We start from the raw sequence: 24,120 nt of genomic DNA on the forward strand, positions 1-24,120 counted from the left end.
CAGATATAGCCTCATTCTGTCCGACAAGAGAGAGACAAGCCGATCGTCCGTCTTCACCTGAGCCGTGGGACATCACATATTTTGCCCTCGGTGCGTTTTCATTTATTTCTTACATTTCTAGACAGGTATCTGTCTCTTTCCCCTCTCATTATTTTTTGTATAATGTAGACAATTAAAGTAACTCGTTTTAGTGTACATAGTAAATGATTTTTCTTTCTTTGTCATGATTAGTGCATCATAACTTAGCCTTACATGTTAGTATAAGATATATTATTAAGGGAGAATATTCAAAAACCAGCATCTAGTAGAAAGATCGGTTTATCTGGGCGAGATGGGTGCCTAACACCTTCCCACCCTCGTAACCTGACTACTTACCCTGAATCTCTGATCAGACCATATGGAATCACGTAGTCCTTTTCGCTAATCCCAGATGGGGCTACACCCATTGGGTCCTAGGCCCTAACCCTAGGTAGCGACTCCATTTCTTTATAAAGCATGATCCTAATCCCCATGATGATATATCAGAATGATACGCCGTTATTCATCGAAGCCAATCTTTGTCGCCATAAGGATGAGGAACCCTTGTCCCGAGGACCACGGTACTTACAGTGGCGACTCTACTGGGGCTATGTCAAACTTTCAACACTAGATGCTCTCGTTAAATGCAAGAATATTCTCCCTTATGTATTGTTTGTATGATAACATGTTTGGCTAACCCTTTTGTTTGTATTAACTGCATCATGCATAGTGCTCGAAGTGAAATCAAACGACGAGGGTACTCCCTATCGTACCTCTACCCCTGGGGAGGTGAGGTATGTCATGCTAAGTACTCTGAGATCGGATGATAGTCGCTTTCTGTACTACTTTTGTGCACACACGCATTGCATGGGAACACTCTTATCCCCGTAGTTAGTCGTTGGACCCCATGAGTAGTCATGGGTAATTCGCGGCGAAGCTACAGCCTTTGATATTTACTATACGAGTTTAGAATCACCAGCGAGGGTATTCACTAGTGTGCTGTGGGATGCTTTAGCCATTCAAAAAAGGCACTAGCATGATTACTCTGAGATTGAGTGACCTACTCTCCAAGTATATTAAAAGAACCACGTACCCGCAATTCGCAACCACGAGCGATAGGTATATCGGTTTTGTCAAGGGTGACCTTTTTCTGTCCTATCAGCCTACCCCTTACATGCATCATGTAGGAAAATAGACCATATATGATTAGGGTGCGACACAAACTAACCCTTGTTAGCTGTAAGAAAGACCGAGTTTAAGGTCGCTTGATGATTAATCTGGCCTCAATACGAGACGCCGCCCAAAGTAAGGAATTCCATAGTCCCGCGATAGTCCCTCGAAGAAAGATGGGAGCCCACTCCCGTATGATGGATTCCAACATGTCCCTCGAAAATGGGGCACCTCGTATTGATTCAAGATATAATCATCAGGAACCTGAAGCTTGGCTTTCTTCTTTGTTTGTTTATTTTTCTTTTTTAAGAAATGTTTGGGCGACGATGGCATTTGAAGTATGGTCTGAGAGAACTTCTACAATATCAGAAGCTCCAATGACGACTTCGATTACTTGAGCCAAATAAAATAAAATAAAATGATAAAAATAAAATACCAAAAAAATATTTCAAATAAAAAAATATTTTACATACTCAAGTAAATTCCTTGTGACCTGAAATAATTCTCTCTGACTTATGTAAAGCACAATTCACATTAAAAGACTTCCTGTTACCTGCGTGAGCCCGTTATGACAATAGGCTAACCCAAATTGGTTCGATCCAATCCAGAGGTGTTCAGGACTTCCCCTTCTCCACCCAACAACGTGAGCCAGAGTTCGATCAGGCTTTTCCCGGATAGAATCACTATGGATTCGTTAGGCAGTGATCCACCCGAAGTACGGTTAGGTCGACAAATGGACCAATTACAGGCTGAGGTGGCAGAGATGAAGCAATTTATGGTGCAAATCTTGCAAACAGTACGAGACATGTCCCAAGGAGGCACAATACCTACTTTTAGGGAGCTGGAGCATGCTCAGCCTATGACTCACAGAGTAGTCCCGACAGTGCCTAGGGTACCCACCAGGATTATGATGGAGGAAGAAGATGCCGTGATCAACGTAACTCAGGAGTATCCCGAGACTGAAAGGGAGCGTATGATGAGGGAGAAAGTTAAAAATCTTGAAATTGCTGTCAAGGACACGGTTCACGAGGAGCCTGAAGATAACTTGGTGTTCTTCCCTGAAGGAAAGATACCCGAAGACTTCAAATGGAAATTGGATAAATTTGATGGTTCAGGTGATCCTAAAGCTCACCTCAAAATCTTTGCTACAGTGGCTAAATCTTGAGGCCTCACGAAAAATCAAATGGGGCAGACTTTTCTGTACTAGCTTGCTGGACCTGCTTTGCGATGGTTAACACAGTTAGATTAGGCACAGACTCAGACTTGGTCAATGGTGGTGAGAGCCTTTACAAAGCAGTACTCATACAACACTGAAGTGGATGTCACACGGAGAGAGTTGGAGACACTAAGGCAAGGCCCTACTGAAGGGTTCTACAATTTCATTATGAGGTTTAGAGAGAGAGCCGTAAAGATGTGGAATCGCCCGACAGAAGCAGAACAGGTGGAGATGATCCTGGAGAATCTGTACGGAGAATATCACGATTGCCTTTACTACCAACACCTCAAGACTTTTGAAGAGCTAATGGCCGTAGGGAAGCGTATTGAAGACAAATTGCTCATAAAAGCATATGGTCAGTATAGCCACACAATGCAATATCAGAGCCAAAAATTCGGAGGCAAATATGACAAATTCAAGACAATGTGAGTTCACCGATTTGGGTGTGGCTAGGTCTCTTATATATGCTGAATTAAAGAAACTGGGACTTCTGGGCACGGTTCCTCCGCGACCAGTCAGGGATCCTCCACCATTTTGGTATAATCCAGATCAATACTATGACTATCACACCCAAGAGGGGCACCCCACTGATGAATGCTATCCAAGACCTGCTGAAAGCAGGAAAATTCAAGCCAGGGGCAAAACAATAGTCTGTTAATCAGACAATCAATGCCCTCGAAGAAGATTTAGAAGGGTTTGATCCCACCTCCTTGATCCAAGCTTTGCCGGTTCCTTTAGAAGAGGTAGTGACAGGTCAAAAGTCTCCATCAATGATGTTCGCCCAGGATGTTCATGAATCCTCTCTTCCTTCAACAACTGATATGACCAAGCTGAATGGCTTTGAAGGCCATGAAGAGACCAAGGAAAAAGAGGTTTTGGCAGGATTGCAGTATTGGATTGACCTTTTACCTTTCCATCTCCAAGAACAGATCATGCATCAGGTCTTACAATCAAGGAGTGAAGATTGCCTGGATTTGTTTCATGAAATTACTCTCATCAACCGTGGGAATGACGACCTCCGAGGAATTCCTGTCCATCCAGATTATCCTTTCTTCAATATCTTTGGGATAAGAGACCTCTACCAGTTGTCTACTAAAGCCATTTGTTTCCTTTTGTACCTTTGCGAAAGGTACATGGTAGCATTCAGCTTTCGTGTTCTAGAATTGTTGACCTATATGAGCCAGGACGAATTGCATCCAGAATTTGTTCCTCCTCGATCAAGCACAATGAAATTTCTTCTTTGGTTTCAGACACAGATTCAATGGCTCGAGCAATTATTCAGTTGTGCAAAATGGAATGTCCTCTATACCCTCCATAACCCTTATTGGATACAGGAGTCGCGAGAAGAACCAAATTCGAATCTGATCATGCATCAACCTCACTGCACCTTTCATTTTGGTACAGCATTCAATTTGGTGGATTTCTTTAATAGAGGATAAAAAAAAGATGATTGGGAGAAGATAAGGTTTCATTTGTGTGCGGTTAACAGAGTCCCTAAGGAGCAGATTCCTCCAAGTTTATGGGAAAATCCTTTTGATGCTACCACCTGTTTTAAAAGGGAATACTTCTTTTACATTGCCAGCCTGCAAAATGGTAAAATAACCGAAGAAAGTTCTCCGTATTCATCCGATGGAATAGGGGCAAACACTGATTGAGGACATCACTGTCGCCCGAAGGCGTTAAACTATGGTCATTCACTTGACAAGCATTAGTCTTGCTGACTGAAAATAGTTCCAGCACCCGGCTCTGGTTAGAGGGGCACTTTTTTTAGTACAAACTGCACAGTCCCGTGACAAAGCAAGATGTGATTTCACTCTTGTGTAGACAGGATCGCACTGAAGACATCATCGGGTCTCGCATCCCTTAGTTCTTTAGGTCTTTTCATTAAGTCAAACTTCCTTCTGTAAACTCATCCACCATGTATTTTCCATTAGCCATCAATGAATATGTTCTCTCGTCCATCTACTTGTTTGCTTTCTTTTCTCTTTCATCCAAATAATAGTTTATGATGATCTCATGATTGCTAGTTTTAAAAAAAAAATAAAATTACTACCCTTCTTTCCAATGTCAAAGTCTTGATGGTTGAAGATCTGGAGCTTTCCATACATCTGATCCCCTTCCAACGAGTCGGAAGCCTGGATGAAGATTTCATCTCATAAAGCCTGTTAAGGGAGGCCCCCTTTGGTCGCTAGTCATCTCAAAAAAACCCTGAGACAATAAAATCCGCTAGTCCCCCAGTTGTGCCTTAGCCGTTCCCTTAAGAAAAAAAAAAAAAAAAAAAAACTCATTTTGGCCACCCACACCTCATTATCCATATATCCTCTTGCTCATCAAAATGTCCAATTAGCTTCTAGGGTCTAACCGGAAGAGGTCTCTCGGTGAAGTAAGATGTCACAAGGGCAATACGTTTCCGAAGGATTTAAAAAAAAGAAAAAAAGAGTAGCTTCGTCTCCATAATCAAAATTGGGCCAATCTCAAAAAGAAAAAAAAAAAAGAGAAAAAGGTTCAAAAAAAAGAAAAAAAGAAAAAAGAAAAAAAAAGACAATCAAAAGAAAAAGAGAGAAAAAATGAGAGTTCAAAAAAAAAAAAAAAAAAAAAAAAAAAAAAAAAAGAGAAGAGAGGATGCATTGGCTTAAGGCATTGCAAATAATTGGGAGCACTTAGACCATGGGACAAAAATAACCACTTTCCCTTCAGAGACAATATTGTCAAAATTATCAGGGTTAAAATTACCAAAGTCTTCAAATTGAGACATGAGAGGGATTGCCAAACTTCTTGATTACATTATTAATAAAGAAGAAATTCCCCAGCAAGTTCAGTTACCTGAATCTTGGTAAAGTTTTGGGAGCAGAAGTGTCGAGTCATGGTTAGTCCCTAGGGGCACATTTGAGCCTTTACCATCCTTTAGAACCCAGTCCTAAGCCCCATTACAACCTAGTAAAGCCCTCCCGAGCCAAATGGTGATGAGATTCTCGTCCACAGCTTCGAGCTCACCCGACTATGATGGAACTTAATCATCAAGGCTTTGACATTAAGGCATCTTTGTCCTGAACTACGTTTGACCTGATCCCTATTTGGGGTACGTAGGCAACTTGATGAAGTACTAATCAAGCTCGGTCCTCCCACATGTACAGTTTTCCATTCGTCCATGTACAACTTTTCATTTGTGCTCACTTGCATCATATCTATCATATTTCTACTTTTTTCCCTTTCCCACTAATATCCCTCTCTCTTTGATGCGATCCGATGATGTGAAGAAAAAGAAGCACGTCTACCAAGATCATGAAGATTTTTGAAGAGATGATTAGGGGATTAAATGCCAGCAGCATTGTACTCACCCTCTCAACCAGTAAGACGAGCAGAAGAATTAACTTGTCACTAAGGCAACCTCTATCGAAGATAAGAAGGACAAAGGAGCATAAGGAAAAATGATTTGTTTCCTTGGGGCAATCCACCAGGCAAGAGCATGTGAAATTAAAGGGGCATGTTGTCCATGAGGATCGACTCCCAATCATAAAGAGTCTCAGCCTAAAAGACAAAATGACCGTACAAGCAGAGAAGGATGATACTGTCTGGGATAAACTGCCATGACTCTCCATGAAGGGAGGGAAGAATGACCTATCCACCCATCTTGTTCATACACATTCTCTCAATTTACCCCTTTGACTCGCTTTGTCAAAAATTAACCCCACACCCGTTCGATGTTGGACAAGCGATGTTTGACGACTCTACGTGTGTAATGGGATGAGAATAATATGTCTATGTGGAATTGTGCATTACTAGGTCAGAATGTGAATAACCATAAGTTTTCAAAATAAATTTCTCTCACAAATAAGATTGTTTCTAAAAAAAAAAAAAGAAAAAAAAAGAGGGGTTTGAGTGAATCTCAGATTTCTCTGCCAAAATATATTTTTTGGTAACGTATAATTGTGTACTAAGCTTTTGTGAAGGACAAGTGTTGTGCAACACAAAAATGGAGAATATCTGGTAAGTGTCTATGGTTGTATGTGATTACTTTTCACTTGCTTGTATTTGTGTCATAAACATTTAAATAGAATTGATTACTTGCATAGGGTTGTGTTTTCCTTTTTGCATGACATAATTTGCATTAGGACTGTGATTCCCTTTGCATGCAAAAAAAAAAAAAAAAAAAAAAAAAGATTACTTGCATAAGATTGTTTTTTGTTGCATTTTGGATCATAATGCAAACTACCTGAGTTTTAGTGATAGACTTCTTTGCCATTGTCATTATGGATCCGTATGCATAAGATTGCATTTTTCTTTAAGCATTCCAGTAATCCGATCATGATAGCACTCATGTGCTATCCTATTTTCATCATCATAATGCCCATGCACTACTTGGCATCTAATGGTATACATTTTGGATTGCTTTTCCATTTTCATCATGGCTACACATGCATATGATTGCATTTTCCTGACCAATGTCTTGATCATATGCCATCCGAATTTTCATTTCCGTTGCACTTGCGTGCAACCTACTTAGCTGATCATGGCAAAATTCATATACAGTCTGGGCTCTGATCATTTAGTTCCATTGGACCCTCGTACTTCCTGCACTCACGTGCAGTTGGACTATCTGATCACTGTTGAATTCATGTACAACTCGATGTCCAATGATTTGGCCCCATGTACAGTTTGACCAAGTCCTTAACCACTTCTGCACTCATGTGCATTTGGTTTTTTGGATCACTGTTAGTTTGATCTTTCGATTATACCAGATTCACGTATGGTTCCACACTCTCTTGCAATTTGATCCTTTTGATCCCTGCTATAATCGTGTATAGTTCGATTACCATTTGAATCTTCTGGTCCTAGCTGTACTCGCGTACAAATTGATTGAACCTTTGACCCTATTGAACCCTGCTATGCTTGTGTATAGTCGGATCATTCATTGATTTTTTCGATCCCACTATACTCACGTATAGTTTGATCACTCTGTGACCTTTCTGATCCTTGCTATGTTTGTGTATAGTTTGATCATCTCATTAATCTTTCGATCTCTGTTGGACTCGTGTATGGATTGATCCATCATTTGATCCTTCTCGTACTTACATGCAAGTTAATTGTTGAACTTTCTGACCTTCACTCTACTTGCATGTATAGTTCAATCATACCATGAATCTTCAGTCTCTATTGTACTCGTGTGCAAATTGACCCATCATTCGATCCTCATTGTACTCGTGCACAAGATTGATCCAGTATCTGATCCCCCTTTACACTCGTGTGCAAGTTAATCATTGACATTTCTAATCCTCGCTATACTCACGTATAGTTCAATCATCCCATAAATCTTCGGTCTCATTGTACTCACGTACAAGATTGATCCATTAAATGATCCTCCTTGTACTCGTGTATAAATTAATCATTCAACTTTCTGATCCTCACTATACTCGCATGTAGTTCAAACATCTCATGAATCTTCAATCTCTATTGTACTCGTGTGCAAATGGACCCATCATTTGATCCTCATTGTACTCATGTACAAAATTGATCCATTATCTGATCCTCTTTGTACTCAGGTACAAATTAATCATTGAACTTTCTGATCCTCCCTATACTCGCGTGTAGTTCAATTAATCTATAAATCTTTCGGTCTCCATTGTACTTGAGTACAGATTGACCCATCATCCTGATCCTCTTTGTATTCGTGTACAAGATTGATCCATTATTTGATTTTCCTCATACTCGTGTACAAGTTAATCAGTAATATTTTTTTATCTTCACTATACTTGTGTGTAGTTCGATCATCCAGTGAATCTTTGGTCTCTATTGTACTCATGTACAGATTGACCCATCATCTTGATCCTCTTTGTACTCATGTACAAGATTGATCCATTATCCGATTTTCCTTGTACTCGTGTACAAGTTAGTCATTAACATTTTTGATCTTAACTATATTCGTGTGTAGTTCGATCATCCCATGAATCTTCGGTCTCCATTGTACTAGTGTACAGATTGATCCATCATTTGATCCTCATTGTACTCATGTACAAGATTGATCCATTATCTGATCCTCCTTATACTCATGTACAAATTAGTCATTGAACTTTCTGATCCTCTCCATACTCGAGTGTAGTTCGATCATCCCATTAATCTTTCGGGCTCCATTGTACTCATGTACAAATTAATCCTTTTTAGTCTAAACCCATGGACAATTTATCATCCAAATCATTATTTTATCTGGCCACTACTGGACTCATGTATGGTCTGTTCGTTGTGATCTCTTGACCACTTCTGCACTTGCGCATAATCTTGTCATCTAACCATTGTCAAAACTTGTGAATGGCTCATTCCCCAGCAAGCATTTTAGATGAGACCCGTCCCTCACTGAAACCATATCTTTCCCTCGGAATGACTGGAGTGTGTCGTTCCACAGGTCAGCCAGATCGACTATAAGTACGTCATACCATTGTCTCAGATTGACTGAAGAGTGGCTTTCCACATGCCATCATCGACAGAATGATGTCTATACCATGCAAGCACCTTCTCTGTGACACAATACTTCTTCGGCATCAGGAGGGTCTTACCTTGTAAAACAAAGAAAAAAACAAAAACCTAAAAGAAAAATATTTTCAAGAAAGGCCCTGAAAAGGGGAAAAACCCTAAATGTTGAGGAAAAGTCCTCATACATAAACTCCAATCATCTATCATGAATCATACTAACTCTTGTTCAAGATGTTAGCGCCAAGATCAATCGAGTCCTCTTGGTCCCAATCAAGATCAATCGAGTCCTCTTGCTCTCAACCAAGATCAATCGAGTCCTCTTGCTCCCAATCAAGATCAATCGAGTCCTCTTGCTCTCAATCAAGATCAATCTAGTCCTCTTGCTCTCAATCAAGATCAATCGAGTCCTCTTGCTCCCAATCAAGATCAATCGAGTCCTCTTGCTCTCAATCAAGATCAATCGAGTCGTCTTGTTCCCAATCAAGATCAATCGAGTCCTCTTGCTCCCAATCAAGATCAATCGAGTCCTCTTGCTCCCAATCAAGATCAATCGAGTCCTCTTGCTCTCAATCAAGATCAGTCGAGTCCTCTTGCTCCCAATCAAGATCAATCGAGTCCTCTTGCTCCCAACCAAGATCAATCAAGTCCTCTTGCTTTCAACATCCATCGAGTCCTCTTTCTCCCAATCAAGGTCAATCGAGTCCTCTTGCTCCCAACCAAGATCAATCGAGTTCTCTTGCTCCCAATCAAGATCAATCGAGTCCTCTTGCTCCCAATCAAGATCAATCGAGTCCTCTTGGTCCCAACCAAGATCAATCGAGTCCTTTCAATCGAGATCAGTCGAGTCCTCTTGCTCCCAATCAAGATCAATTGGTTTATCAAAAGATTTCATCGTGGTTAACCGCCTATTTGGCAACTCTGGTCGAGTGGTGCCTTATCTAGATCTTTGGTCGAGCGGTACCTTATCACCCTCAAATTTGATCTTTGGGCCGAGTGGTGCCTTATCACCCTCAAAATTCTATCCCTAGTGGAGCCCCTCATATTTGATCTTTTGGGGCGAGTGGTGCCTTATCTTGAAATTTGGGGCGAGTGGTGCCTTATTTAAATCTTTGGTCAAGTGGTGCCTTATCACCCTCAAATTTGATCTTTGGGCCGAGTGGTGCCTTACCTAGATCTTCGGTCGAGCGGTGCCTTATCACCCTTGAAATTTGATTGAGCAATGCTCACAAGATAGAGATTTGGTTTTTTTGAGTTTTTCTTTTGAGAATTATCGAAAGATTTCATCGTGATTAACCGTCTATTTTTAGCAACTCTGTCGCCTTTGAGCAAAGCGTCAGCAGTACATGCTCTTGGTGACAAAATTAGTTGGTCTTTTGTCTTTACCCTTCGGCTGTTGGCATAGGCCTCGGCCAAAGAGGGGCAAACTGTAGACACTGAATTTTGTCACCCCCCGATGATGATGACAACAGGACATGGACAGACATCGGTATCTCTCTCAAGAAGGACTCTTGTCCCTACATCTAAACCAAATCACCCTAACATCCCTAAAATGACTTATAAGACCCTTTTACCAAATGCTGAAGGAAGTACTGCTCACCCTCCCCCGACAGAAAATTTTCTGAAGAGTTAGAAGGGAGCCAAAAACCCAAAAAATAAGGAAAAATGGCACTGCGCCCCCATGGCGTCGTGGACTCCTTCCCACAGTGCCATATGATCCTTCCACGGCACCGTAGGCTCCTTCCCACGACACCGTGGGGATGTGTACCGGATTTCCATGGCGCCACGAGGGGGTGTGACATTAGCTTGCTGACGTCACCCACGGTACAGTGGAAAAGTCCCCCACGGCACCGTGGACGTCTCCACGGTGCCGTGGAGGACTTATCTGGCTAGGAGAGAGAGGGGACCCCTCCCTCATTTGACAAGCTTTTCTCGGGCAAAGAGATCCTCCAGGGCTTGTTTTGCCTCCTTTTCACCCTCTTTTCCTCCGTCTTTCCCTCATGAGTATGTGAGTGAGTGGAGTTCTTCGACGTGGGTAGATCCTTCGGTTACCCATCCAAACATAGAGCGATTATACTCTTAGGTATTGTTATCCCGTCAGTGTACGGATAACGAAAAACCCCCTTCACAGCCATTATTCTGTCTGTATACAGATAACAAAAATCTCTTATATAGTAGTTACTCTGCCCGAAGTTTGAGTGACAAAACTCATCTCATATAGCCTCATTCTGTCCGAAAAGAGAGAGACAAGCCAATCGTCCGTCTCCACTTGGGCCGTGGGACATCACATATTTTGCCCTCAGTGTGCTTTCATTTATTTCTTGCATTTCTAGATAGGTATCTGTCTCTTTCCCCTCTCATTATTTTTGGCATAATGTAGACAATTAAAATAACTCGTTTTAGTGTACATAGTAAATAATTTTTCTTTCTTTATCATGATTAGTGCATCATAACTTAGCCTTACATGTTAGTATAAGATATATTATTAAGGGACAATATTCAAAAACCAGCATCTAGTAGAAAGACCGGTTTATCCGGGCGAGGTGGGTGCGTAATACCTTCCCACCCTCGTAACCTGACTACTTACCCTTAATCTTTGACCAGACCATATGGAATCACGTAGCCCTTTCCGCTAACCCCGGATGGGGCTACACCCATTGGGTCCTAGGCCCTAACCCTAGGTGGCGACTCCATTTCTTTATAAAGCATGATCCCAATCCCCATGATGATATATCAGAATGATACGCCGTTATTCATCAAAGCCAATCTTTGTCGCCATAAGGCTGAGGAACCCTCGTCCCGAGGACCACGGTACTTACACCTTCAAATGAGAGTAAAACAAATTCTTATTTGTCCATACCCTTTCTAGGATATCTCACTCTAAAGGAGTTGAATGAGATTTGTTAATTAAGTAGCATGTTGTCCGGATAGCTTCTCCCCAAAATGACCTAGGCAACTTGGCAGTGTGTAATATGCATCTGACTTTTTCAATAGTGGTCTAATTCATTCTTTCTGCAATACCATTATGTTGAGGAGTACGGGGTATTGTGTTCTCATGTCGAATGTCATGACTAGTACAATAGCCTCCAATAATTTACCTGTCTCCCTTTCCATCTTGGCATCGAATTGTTGGAAAAAATTGAAACACTTGATCTTTAGTTTCTAACAAATAAATCTACAACCTCCTAGTTGCATCATCAATAAAAGCTCACAAAACAAGAATTTACCACCAAGAGATTTTACTTCAATTGGACCACAAACATCAGAGTAAACCAGTGCAATAGATTAGATTTTCTTATTGATGATTTATGGAATGAAACTCTATGATGTTTACCAACTAGGCAATGATCACAAGGGTCAAAAGATATACCTTAAGTGGATGAGATAAGCTCTTTCTTTGCCAAGACCTGCATGTCTTTCTCACTCATGTGGTCATGCCTTTTATACTACAAATTTGGAGAGAAATCATCTTCAACAATATTCAAGTCATTATTGCCAACCTTTGCTTGAGTCTTGTATAGAGTACAACATGCCTTTCCCTTTGCAACAACAAGTGCACCCTTGGTAAGTTTCTAATTTTCATTGTTAAAATAATTTCCGTATCTTTGTTAGTCCAATGCAAGCCCATAAATTAAATTGAGACAAAAATCGGGTAAATATCGCACATCCTTTAGGGGCAAGGTGCAACCCACATTAGTTTTTAGGCACACATCACCCACTCCTATAACCTTAGAATAACTGCAATTCCCCACTTTACATTGCCAAAATCTCCTGTTTTGTATGATGTAAAAATTTCTTTCTTAGAAGTAGCATGGAAAGAAGCACATGTATCAACAATCCATTCAATTTCTTGACCTGCAACATGTAAACATGATCTTCTCCGAAAGAAAGCACCACAATTTCTTCATTACATAAAGCAACTGTGAAATTTTTATCATCATTCTTATTTTGGTCTTTGCCTTTTTTCTTTTTCCGTTTCAAATGCCAACAACTTTTCATATGACCTTGCTTACCACAATGGTAGCACTTTACTTTGTCTCTAGATTTTGACCTTCCTTTAGATTTGTCACGGCCTTGTGGTTTTCTGCTTCTCCCCTATTTTCAGTGACAAATGCTTGTCAATTCTCAACATCCACTGAACTTCTTCTGGTTTCTTTATTGAGCAAACTACTAGTAGCTTGACCCATGGTAAGCATACCATTTGAAGCCAAGTTACTAAGTGATACAACCAAAGTCTCCCAACTATCGGGTAAATAGCTAAGTAGAAACAAAGCTTGTAGTCCATCATTTAGAACCATTTTCATGGCAGACAATTGGTTTACTATACTTTGGTTTTTCATTCAGGTGTCCTACAATGGAACCACAATCTTTATATTTCAATTTCACCAGCTTTCTAATCAAGAAAGCCTTGTTCCTAGTAGTTTCTCTCATAGAGAGCCTCCAACTTCTTCCAAAGAGGGTGAGCAGATGTTTCATTAGACACAAAGTAGAATACACTATCATCTAACCATTGTCTAATATGTCCAATAGCCTTCCTATTTAGATTGTACCAATCTTTGTCAGCCATGTCTTTACGCTTAGCCTCCTCACCTTCAATGGGTTCATATAAATCCTTATAATAAAAGAAATCCTCCATTTTGGGTTTCCAGTTCATTCAAATTTTTCCACCAGCCCATGATCCGCCAGATGTCAGATTTGTCTCTATGAGACTAAGGGCAACTTAGTTCGACCTTACCTTGACCCAGGGCTTAGCCAATGTTTAACTTAGATTATTTGGGACCCAAGGGACCCATTTTGAAATACAAGCTATGAGCCTATGGACCGTTTGGGCTACACCTTAAAGTAAACCCATTTTGGACCTTAAACCCATCCCCAAGCCAAACAAGACCTAGACCACTTATATAACCTAACCAAAACCCTATCCCTCCTCATTTCACTCATCTCACAACCCTTGAGAGAGTTGAAAACGTGGAGAGCAAGCCATGGAGGCAGAAGGGAGAAGAAGGAGTGAGAGAAGAAGGTCTCCACCTCCATTTGAGCTAGCCTTGAGGTCACATCTCTTCCCCAACCATCCCTTCACTCACCAATGGAGTAGGAGTCCGTGGAAAGGTTGTCTTGGAGCCTAAGCTCAGCTTAGGAACTCCTTCTCTTGCTACTCTTGGCTAGAAATCATTGTAAGCCATCACTTCCACCTAGTTCTTATGCTAATTTATGTAGATTTCATGTATTGATGTCCAATCCATGCTCCAACCAAGGGGCTTTTCATTTCTAAGGACCTAGCCCACTGATTAAGGCCTGATTGCACCAATTAATGCCTAAGACGGAACCAATCCCTCAGTTCTTAGCTTAGATAGCTTGGAAACCCCAATTGGAACACCATTTCCAGGGATGTTGGGTGCTTGGGTCAAGTTCCAGCCCATTGGGTACTAATTGGAGTTATATCCGCTGACCTAATGGCTCCATTAGGGACCCTTGACAGCCCCCATGCTGTCCCCGAAGAACCCTTGGCCATTGGCCTCAGCTTGGATGCCATTCGAGTTGAATACAGCTCTCTCAGAATCTGGCGGATGATGCAATTGGCGAACGATGCATGATCTGCTAGGTTATACAGAGCATCGTCCGCCAAGGCCAAATTGCTCTGTTTTGGTGGTTCCAGCCTTGGGGCTTCAGTTGAGCCACCTCTCACTTGTTGCACACTCATTTTATGACATGTTAGGCTGACGTGCGTGTGTGGGAGGGACGTACATTGCACATAACCTTTATCACCTACGCGTGGACTTCTGTGAGTGGATCGAACACTTGAACTATTTTACAATATGTTTCTCATTAGGCATTAAGCTAGGCGTGCATGATGATTGGCTGTGAGTATGTTACACATATTGCTTTATCTTTAATATATCTAAGTTAATGGAATTGGACTCTATATGAAAGGAGACATGATCAACTATGCATGTTGGTAATATTGAGAAGGAGACATGCATATTGTAGGATGTTTTATATATATAATTCTTCATATTGATTGGTTTATTGAATTGATTCAGGTGGTGACTGGTCGACCGTTATCTCGGTATCACATCCGCCGTATTGTTATTTGGGTGTGGGTGTAAGATGGAAAGGTGAGAGGGTAGTAACCTCCGGATTAGGCACTATGAACTCGGCCTCCAGACTACACTCGCACAGTATGGAATTGTAAATATAAATATTGCATTCAATAGTTGTTTGCTAGCTAGGGGGTGCTGTACCCAGTACTACGACCCTTCCGACAGGGGTGTAGGTGTTGGGCAAACCCATGGGTCCCGACCGTATTTTGGGGTAGGCCACTGCGAAGTCATCGTCGTGTTTCGGTTTCCTTGGTAACATGGGGTTGACATGGTCGGAATACCATCCGTTTCTATGACACCATTATTTGTTATTCGTCTATGGCACCGTTAATTGTCATCTGTTTATGGTACCATTTGCCGATGATGCTGCCTATGTTATTATTGTACTTGACCTGACTTAGAATCTTGTTGCTAGGTGGGAAATTGGATAAAAGCATTCATGCATCATATGTGATGTGCAATCCTTAGCATGCATTGATGGTATATCTATTGTTGTATATTATGGGTGGTTTAATCGCTCGTTGGGCTTTGTAAGCTCATCCCTCGGGAATCTTATTTTTAGATATGGATACAGGGGCAGCGGACATAGTTGAGGGAGATTCGACATTATCCTTGGGCGAGGACTTTGAGGCTTAGGGCCCTCAGCCAAAGTCAGAGCTGACGTCGGGTTATCTTTGCGATGAGTGCACCTATGAGGGTTATTAGTTTGAGCCTGGGGCTTGAACTTTGGATTTTATATTTCGCACTTTGGATTTGAGGATGGATGTAATAATGACATATTACTTGACTTCCTTCCTTACTCTTATATGGTGATTTGTACTGGCGTTCTACTTGTGAATTGAGATATTTGAGTTAAACTGTTTATTTTACTTATAAGATATCACATAGAACTCCTTATCAATTTTGATCACTACGTTTATGCTCTCCCGCCATAACTCTGATTTCTTCTTATTCATTGAATGAGAAGCTAAGTAGTATACATGACACAGCAAAGTATGTTGATCCTGTTGTTTGGTGTGGAATACAAGAGTATTCTCATCACATTTCCCTGAGTCGAGGGATGGGGGTGTGATAATATGATATTAGAGCGGCTTTTTGCCCTGTCATGTATACAACTAGACCTACTCTATCTTGATCCACTCTATGCTAGGGTTCGAATGATAAAAATCTTAACAAGTACAATTAAGAAGATTAAGGTAAAGACCTATTGATGCTTTAAAATAGAAATTACACTAGGTAGAGCTTAATTACATATAGATAGGCCATCCAAGGCTAACATAACTCAAGGGATAGTCAAAATAAAAAATTAAAAAAAAAAAGAAAAGAGAAAAGTACAATGTCCCCGTTCACTTTCTCTACCACCTAGAACAGTAGATACTAAACTGAAATAAAACTAAAAAGCATAATAACATAGGCAATAAACAGATCCTAAGACAGATTTGCTGCTTTCCCCTTTCCCTTGTCCTGTGCCGACGCTGGCCCTGTCTTCTTAGTGGCAGCTCTATCCATCATCAAGCGGGACTCAATGTCAGCCAACCTCTGATCGATGTCATCAAACCCCGCATTCACTAGGGCCACTATGTCATTGTACTGGGCCTCAGATTTCTTCTCTATGGAAGAAAGCCTCTGCTACGACACCTACTCCATGGATGCAAACCTCAGCATCGGGTACCCCCAGTCTGGTGCATTTGCTACGTCTCTCTCTTCCCCTGGTGGAGGTGACCTCTCAGGGACCTGGGAACTAGAAGCCCAACATCTCGACCTACAACAATGGCACCTTGGCCTGTAGTGGTACCACCTCTCCATCCACAACCCCATGCTGAAGAGCGTGCCGAAGCTTGGGTAACCCTGGCCTCGCTAACAACTAGAGGAACCATTGCACCACCATCACCACCTCCGTCAGAACTATCAGAACTGTCATCACCATCACCACCCCCTACTGGCCTCTCCGGGGATAACTCCAGGCTCCCATCCCGCATCATCATCTTCATCTTCGATAGAGTGGTTCTGCTGATAGGGGTGATACTCTTGCCCAGCCAGTCATTACTCACGGGAACATTAAACCGGTGAAGGATACAAGTGATCAGCTTGGCGTAGGGCAAGTTACCATCGAGTGGGTACTCACCACAATGTCCTATAGTCCGGATAATCACATTAGGGAGACACAGTGGTATCCCCTTGTACAGGCAGTAAGCGCAGTAGCTCTACATATTGGATACCTGTCAAGAATAGAAAGCGAGAGTTAGGGGAAAAATTTAATAAGTTTGAACCAGGCCAAAGTACAACTATATACATACAAAACAAAGGGATTACATAAATATAAACAAATAAAATTCCTACCTGATCCTTGTGACCACCCGATGGGAGGAAGATAAGTTACGCAAGACGCGCGAGGATGTGAAGGAAGGGAAGTAATCCTTGATAAGGAGACAAGTGGTGATTCCCTTCAGACGTAGGAGCTTGACCATAGCAGTGCACTCATCATCAGTAAGGAAGGATGTGTCATCACTCCCCGGGGTTCCGTATTTCTGAGAACTGGCCATAAACACACCCAACAGCTCGCCCAACTCGGCTGTAGTAATGGCAATATCCACCCCGATGACTTGGGTGGTGAGTCGGTGCCCTACAGCGCCAATATCCTCCAACTCCAGGTTGGTGTAAAAGTATCAGACAAGCAAAGGGTTGTAGTCGTTCTCCGGTTCAAGTATGTTTGACCACCCTAGGTGGGCAAACCTCTTCGCCACACGGAAGGAGCAGAAGTCCTCGGTCATGACCTGTCTCTCTGGTAGGACGGAGGCATGTTGTTGGTCACCCCACAACTCTGCATAGGCTGGATCACAGAATAAGTGCTCATCGAATGCCATGGAATACCTACACGGGAAGAGAAAACACGGCCAAGAATACCTCGGTTAGGGCAAACAATAAAATAATATCCATTGAGGCTAAAACACAAACATATGGTGTACGATCTGTGTGACAAATAAAGGGCAATAATTAATTGAGATAAATCTAACAAAGAAGCGAAGATTTCTAAAACCCTAGATCAAGCTCTAACGATTAGAATGGCGTAGGAAAACCCAAAACTAGTACGAAATAATTCTACATCCACATACGTATGAGGGGAATCCCTATTTGGACACATTCAACCATACCAAACTAGTAACAACTTCGATTCCGGAGCACAATAAGAGGTAAATCCATGAAAGCATACAAACAAACGCGTGTGGTGGTGTGTGTTCGAAGTGTTAATTTCAAACAACCAATGTGTCATGGATTTTACCCTAATCTAGGCTATAGGATTTGATTTTTAGGCAAAATCCATAAAAAACCCTAAAATAGGGCTATAGAGGCCATGTCAAAACATGGAATCAACAACCATTGCGACCATTTATATCGGACATGGATGCATTTGGAGTTTGTTAATACAAGAATATAATCAATCAAGTAAAGGGGAACAAGAAATTTTAATGGAAACCCTAAACCATAAGCATGGATCGATGGGGGAAGAAGGAAGAGGGAAAAGAGGGTTTAGAGTTAAGAAACTCACCTCAAGTAACATGGGGGCGACGAAGGCGCGATGTTTGGAGCCTTAGGGATGAAGCTTGGAGGGGGAATAGGCCTATCTTGGTCGCCCTTACGCTGCCTTGGCTGATGGGGAATAGAAAATGAGGACTGAAGGATCGCGATTCTGTTTTAAAAAACCTGATTCCGTCGTAGTGGACGATCCATCGTCCGCCACTACTGTTCACATGAGCCGCCAATCAGCGTTTGCCTGGAAAAACCGGGCCAGCTACTGCCTGCAAGAGCAGCCAGAACTAGCGGATGATGCATGATCCGCCAGGCACATCGTCCGCCAGGTGTAATTTGGGCATATTTTTGTTGTATTTGGCCGCCCCATTAGGCGTACAAGCTATAGACCCTTCAAGCATGACTTTATGGATATAGTTGTATGATCTTTGCATTTATGGTGATCTTTCGTAATATGTTTAATTGTAAGGCTAACATTTTGTGGTTTCCTTTCCTTCCTTCTAGGAGGTTAGTCATGGCGCGCGGGCGACGTGGACGTGGTCCTAGGGCACCTACACCTGGTCGGGGCTATGATTGGGACATGGCTGGTACTTCTAGCGACCCATTTTTGGATGCCCCTAGGTATGCTATGGCTCATGATGTGAGCCAAATGGTCGGAGATATGATGAGGGAATTCTAGGTCCAACAAACGGACTACTTGGAGGAAATGAGCTGCACTTTCCAACAGCAACAAAGGGAGTTTATGGATTACTTAACCGGTCAGTATGAGGCCGACGAGAGGGTTAGGGCAGCAGCCCATGTTCCATCCCCTCCACCTCTGACACTGGAGGTGGCGGCTCAGCCGGCTCAAGTGCAAGCCAAAATTACAAAGATCACAGAGAGGTTCCAAAAGATGAGGCCTATGGAATTTAATGGTCTTAACAAAGATCCATTGCACCCGACGGTGTGGATCCGGGAAATGGAGAAGACCTTCACTATGATTGATTGCACCGAAGATTGCAAGATTTGGTGTGCCACCTATATGTTGAAAGGCGAAGCGGATGATTGGTGGAGATCTATGGAGCCTAACCTACTTGTTGTCCATCCTAACCTCACGTGGGAACAGTTCAAAGAGGCATTCTTTGAGAATTACTTTCTGGAGAGCTTTCGAGAGAGGAAGGCGACGGAATTCATGGATGTTTCGTAAAGGGCCAAATCTGTTCTCGAATATCAACAAAAATTCGAGGAATTATTTCACTCTTCCCCACTTGAGGATGGATATTGAGAAAGGGAAGAGATTTGAGAAGGGCTTAAGGCTGGGGATTAGCTCGATTTTGTCATCCCATGGGCCCCAGACCTAGGCTAAGATGGTCCAGGTAGCCAAGACTATTGAAGACAGGCAAAGGGGTTCATACTTTGCTCAGTCCGGTCAAGGAAAGATGGCAGCCACAACATCATTTAGCTGTGAACCAAGCAAGTTTCCTCGAGCACAGTACTCAAGCTATACCCCCACCTTTTTCAAGCGTGCGGATTCAACTCAACCCACACAACTTACTCAGTTTTCAGCTTCATCCTTACCTACAAGAGGTGTGGTGTGGTGTTATAATTGTAACAAGCATGGGTATATCTCCAGGGTAACCCAAGCCTTGGGCACCGTGGCTTGTAGCTCAGCCCTTAGCTTCGCAGGTGTCTCATTCCAAACCGGCCGGCAAGGCCCCCGTGCCAACCCAGGGGAGTAGAATCTCAAACCAGGCCTATATTTTAACTGATGCTGAAGCAGAGGCAACACCTGGAGTGTTGATAGGTATTACTCTACCCTTGACTTATTTGAAGCTATCGTGTTGCATCATGTCATTTCATGTATGCATGGTTGTATGGTATAACTGTAATAGGTACCATTTCTATTGCTTCCATCCCAGCGTACGTTCTCTTTGACTCAGAGGCGTCACATTCTTTTGTATCCTCTTCTTTTGCCAAGAAGTTGGGTATTAGTCCGAAGGGCCTAGCGCAAGGATTAGCAGTTAGTACGCCTACGGGAGGTGTGGTTGGCTTAGACAATTTATGAGCCCTGCCCCGTACGGATCTGTGGTCATGATATGATTGCACATCTGATGGAGTTAGACATGAGGGATTTGATGCGATCTTGGGTATTGACTGGTTGGCTGCCTATAAGGCGAATCTAGCTTGTGCGGAGTAACAAATTGCTTTCAAACCCACAGACGGAGAAGAATTTGTATTCTAGGGGGACAAGAAGAAGCAATCCAAGAAGCTTGTGATTTCGGCTCTTCAAGCTAAGAAGCTTATGGATCAAGGGTGTGAATGTTACCTAGCTTTGGTAATTAACACGGAAGCCAAGGTGAAACCATTAGGAGAGTTAGAGATTGTGAAAGACTTTCTGGATGTTTTTCCAGATGACTTGACCGAATTACCCCTTGACAGGGAGACTGAGTTTGCCATTGATTTACTACCTTGAGCAGCACCGATGTCCAAAGCCCCTTACAGGATGGCTCCAATTGAATTGAAGGAATTGTAAGAGCAATTGCAAGATTAATTGAAGAAGGGTTTTATCCGTCCTAGTGTGTCCCCATGGGGAGCACCGGTCCTCTTTGTCAAGAAGGATGGGAGCATGAGAATGTGCACCGACTATAGGAAGCTCAACAAGCTCACAATCAAGAACAAGTATCCTCTACCTAGGATCGATGATTTGTTCGACCAGCTACAAGGGGCTAGGGTGTTCTCCAAGATAGTCTTGAGGTTTGCGTATCACCAACTGAAGATTAAAGAGAGTGACATTAGCAAGATAACATTCTGATCACGCTACGATCATTATGAATTTTTGGTGATGTCGTTTGGCTTGACTAATGCCCCAACGGCGTTCATGGAATTGATGAACCAGGTATTTCAAGATGTGCTAGACAAGTGTGTGATTGTATTTATTGATGACATCCTGATTTACTCAAAATTGGAGGAGGAACATGCAGTACATCTGAGGATGGTATTACAGTGGCTAAGGGAGAAGAAATTGTATGCAAAGTATAGCAAGTGTGAGTTTTGGCTCTCACAAGTGGCCTTCCTAGGTCATGCGGTCTCAGATGAAGGGATCAAGGATGATCCAGGGAAGGTAAAGGCTGTTATGGAGTGGGAAGCACTAAAGAATGTGGGGGAGATCCGTAGCTTTTTGGGGTTGGCCGGTTACTATCGGCATTTTATTGAGAACTTCTCACGTATATCTGCCCCCATGACCAAATTAACCTGAAAGGGGGTAAAATTCATTTGGTCTGATGAATGTGAGAACAGTTTCTAGGAATTGAAGGGGAAGTTGAGTACTACACCGGTCTTGACATTACCAGATGGCATAGGTGGAATGACTATCTACAGTGATGCTTCAGGACTAGGATTGGGATGTGTATTGATGTAAAATGGAAAGGTGGTGGCCTATGCTTTGAGACAGTTGAAGGATTACGAGAAGAACTACCCCACTCACGACCTTGAGTTGGTGGCGGTCATTTTTGCATTGAAGATGTGGCGCCACTACTTGCATGGTGAGAGAAGTGAGATCTACAGTGATCACAAGAGTTTGAAATACTTCTTTATACAGAAGGAGCTAAATGTGAGGCAGAGGCGATGGCTGGAACTGATGAAGGACTACGACTGCATAATTCACTCTCACTCAGGCAAGGCAAATGTGGTACCGGATGCCCTCAGTTGGAAATTCCAAACTACGTCCTTGGCGGCATTGACCACTTATGAGCAGTTGGTTGAGGAAGCTCGCCAAATGGAGCTTGAGGTGCTGGTGGAGGGAGAGTCAATGTTAGTAGCCACCCTACTTAAGCAATGTATGATTGATGATGCAATGGTGTCCTTAGCAACTCTCACCATGCAATCATCCTTGCTCAAAAGGGTCAAGGAGGCTCAGCCCAACGACCCAGAATTTCAAGAGTTGATAAAGAGGGCTCAGGGTGGACACGACTCCGATACAGACTTCACCGTATTTGAGGATGGCATACTTGGATTTTGGGGAAAGGTTTGTATACCTAATGATGACGAATTAAAGAAAGAGGTGTTAAGCGAGGCTCACTATTCACCATACTTGGTACATCCAGGTAGCACCAAGATGTACAAGGATTTGAAGCAGAGATATTGGTGGTACGGTATGAAGGTAGATGTAGCAGTTTATGTCTCCCGATGCCTAACCTGTTAGCAGGTAAAGGTCGAGAGGCAATGACCCCATGGGTTACTACAGTCGATGCCTATCCCGGATTGGAAGTGGGATAACATCACAATGGATTTTGTCACTGGTTTACCTCACACAACTAGAGGGGTAGACTCCATTTGGGTCATTGTGGACCGGTTGACCAAGGCAGCACACTTCATTCCTATGAAGATGACATATAGTATGGACCGGCTGGCCAAGCTTTACATCGACAATGTGGTTCGCTTACATGGTGTGCCGGTTGGCATTGTTTCAGATCGGGACCCAAGGTTTACATTGAGATTTTGGGGTGGATTTCAGAAAGCCATGGGCTCATTACTAAACTTCAGCACAACTTTTCATCCTCAAACCGACAGACAGTCGGAGCGTACCATCCAGACATTGGAAGACATGCTTAGGGTATGCACTATTGACATGTAGCTGGGACAAGTACATTGCTCTCATCGAATTTGCTTACAACAATAGCTATCAGGCATCCATTGGCATGGCACCTTTCGAGGCCCAGTATGGGAGGAAGTGTCGGATGCCATTATATTGGGATGAAGTTGGCGAACGACGCATCTTAGGACTGGACTTGATTCAGGAGACATGTGAGGTGGTAGATCTGATTCAGGAACGGTTGAAGACCGCTTAAGCAAGACAGAAGAGTTATGCCAATGTCAAATGGAAGGACCTTGAATTCGAGGTAGGGGAGAAAGTGTACCTCCAGGTTTCGCCAACGAAAGGGGTGATGAGATTTGGGAAGAAAGGGAAGTTGAGTCCAAGATACATCGGGCCGTATGAGATCTTAGCTCACATTGGGCAGGTGGCATATATGTTGGCCCTACCTCCTACCTTGGCGGGGGTTCACGACGTGTTCCACGTGTCCATGTTGAAGAAATATGTCCTGGACCCAACCCATATTCTTTCCCAAGAGTTACTGGAGATAAATGGAGATTTGACATATGAAGAGCGGCCTGTGGCAATATTGGAACGGAAGGAGTATAACCTTTGGAACCACTCTATCCCTTATGTTTGGGTGCGTTGGAGTAACCACGCGATCAGGAGGCATCCTAGGAGCTCGAGAGAGAGCTAAGGGCGCGTGACATCCAAAATTGTTTGGACTATCAGGATTGTCAAATTTTGAGGGAAAAATTTTTGATAAGGTGGGGAGAATGTTACACCCAAACCCACACCTCTACTAATTTAAACTTGTGTGTAGGGGTGGAGCTCTATTATGTTGGGGATCTCTGGAACATTACCATGAAACCAATTGATAAGATCTTCAATATATCGAATGGTGAGCCTGTTGAGCAGAGATTTCTCGATAGGGATCAAAGGAGGTTCATCATCAACTCTGCACATGTCAACCTTCCCCCGAGGCTACCCCCTTAGAGGAATAATGGTATGTACAATTCACATTGTTTTAATTCTAATTATACCCCTGGGGAAAC

The 24,120-nt window shown here is 42.6% G+C and overlaps 1 protein-coding gene across 1 annotated transcript in view; it reads right to left on the reverse strand.

Moving 5' to 3' along the window:
• The window catches only part of LOC122659229 (glutamate receptor 2.7-like), a 24,357-nt gene extending 7,399 nt beyond the window's left edge, over nt 1-16,958 (reverse strand). Inside the window, exon 1 of the mRNA XM_043854364.1 lies at nt 16,702-16,958. Within this exon, the coding sequence (XP_043710299.1) occupies nt 16,702-16,958 (257 nt within the window). The remainder of the gene's footprint in view (nt 1-16,701) is intronic.
• Between the last annotated feature and the right edge of the window lie 7,162 nt (nt 16,959-24,120).

The sequence above is a fragment of the Telopea speciosissima genome, chromosome 4 (assembly GCF_018873765.1).
Source record: "Telopea speciosissima isolate NSW1024214 ecotype Mountain lineage chromosome 4, Tspe_v1, whole genome shotgun sequence".
NCBI classification, from domain to species: domain Eukaryota; kingdom Viridiplantae; phylum Streptophyta; class Magnoliopsida; order Proteales; family Proteaceae; genus Telopea; species Telopea speciosissima.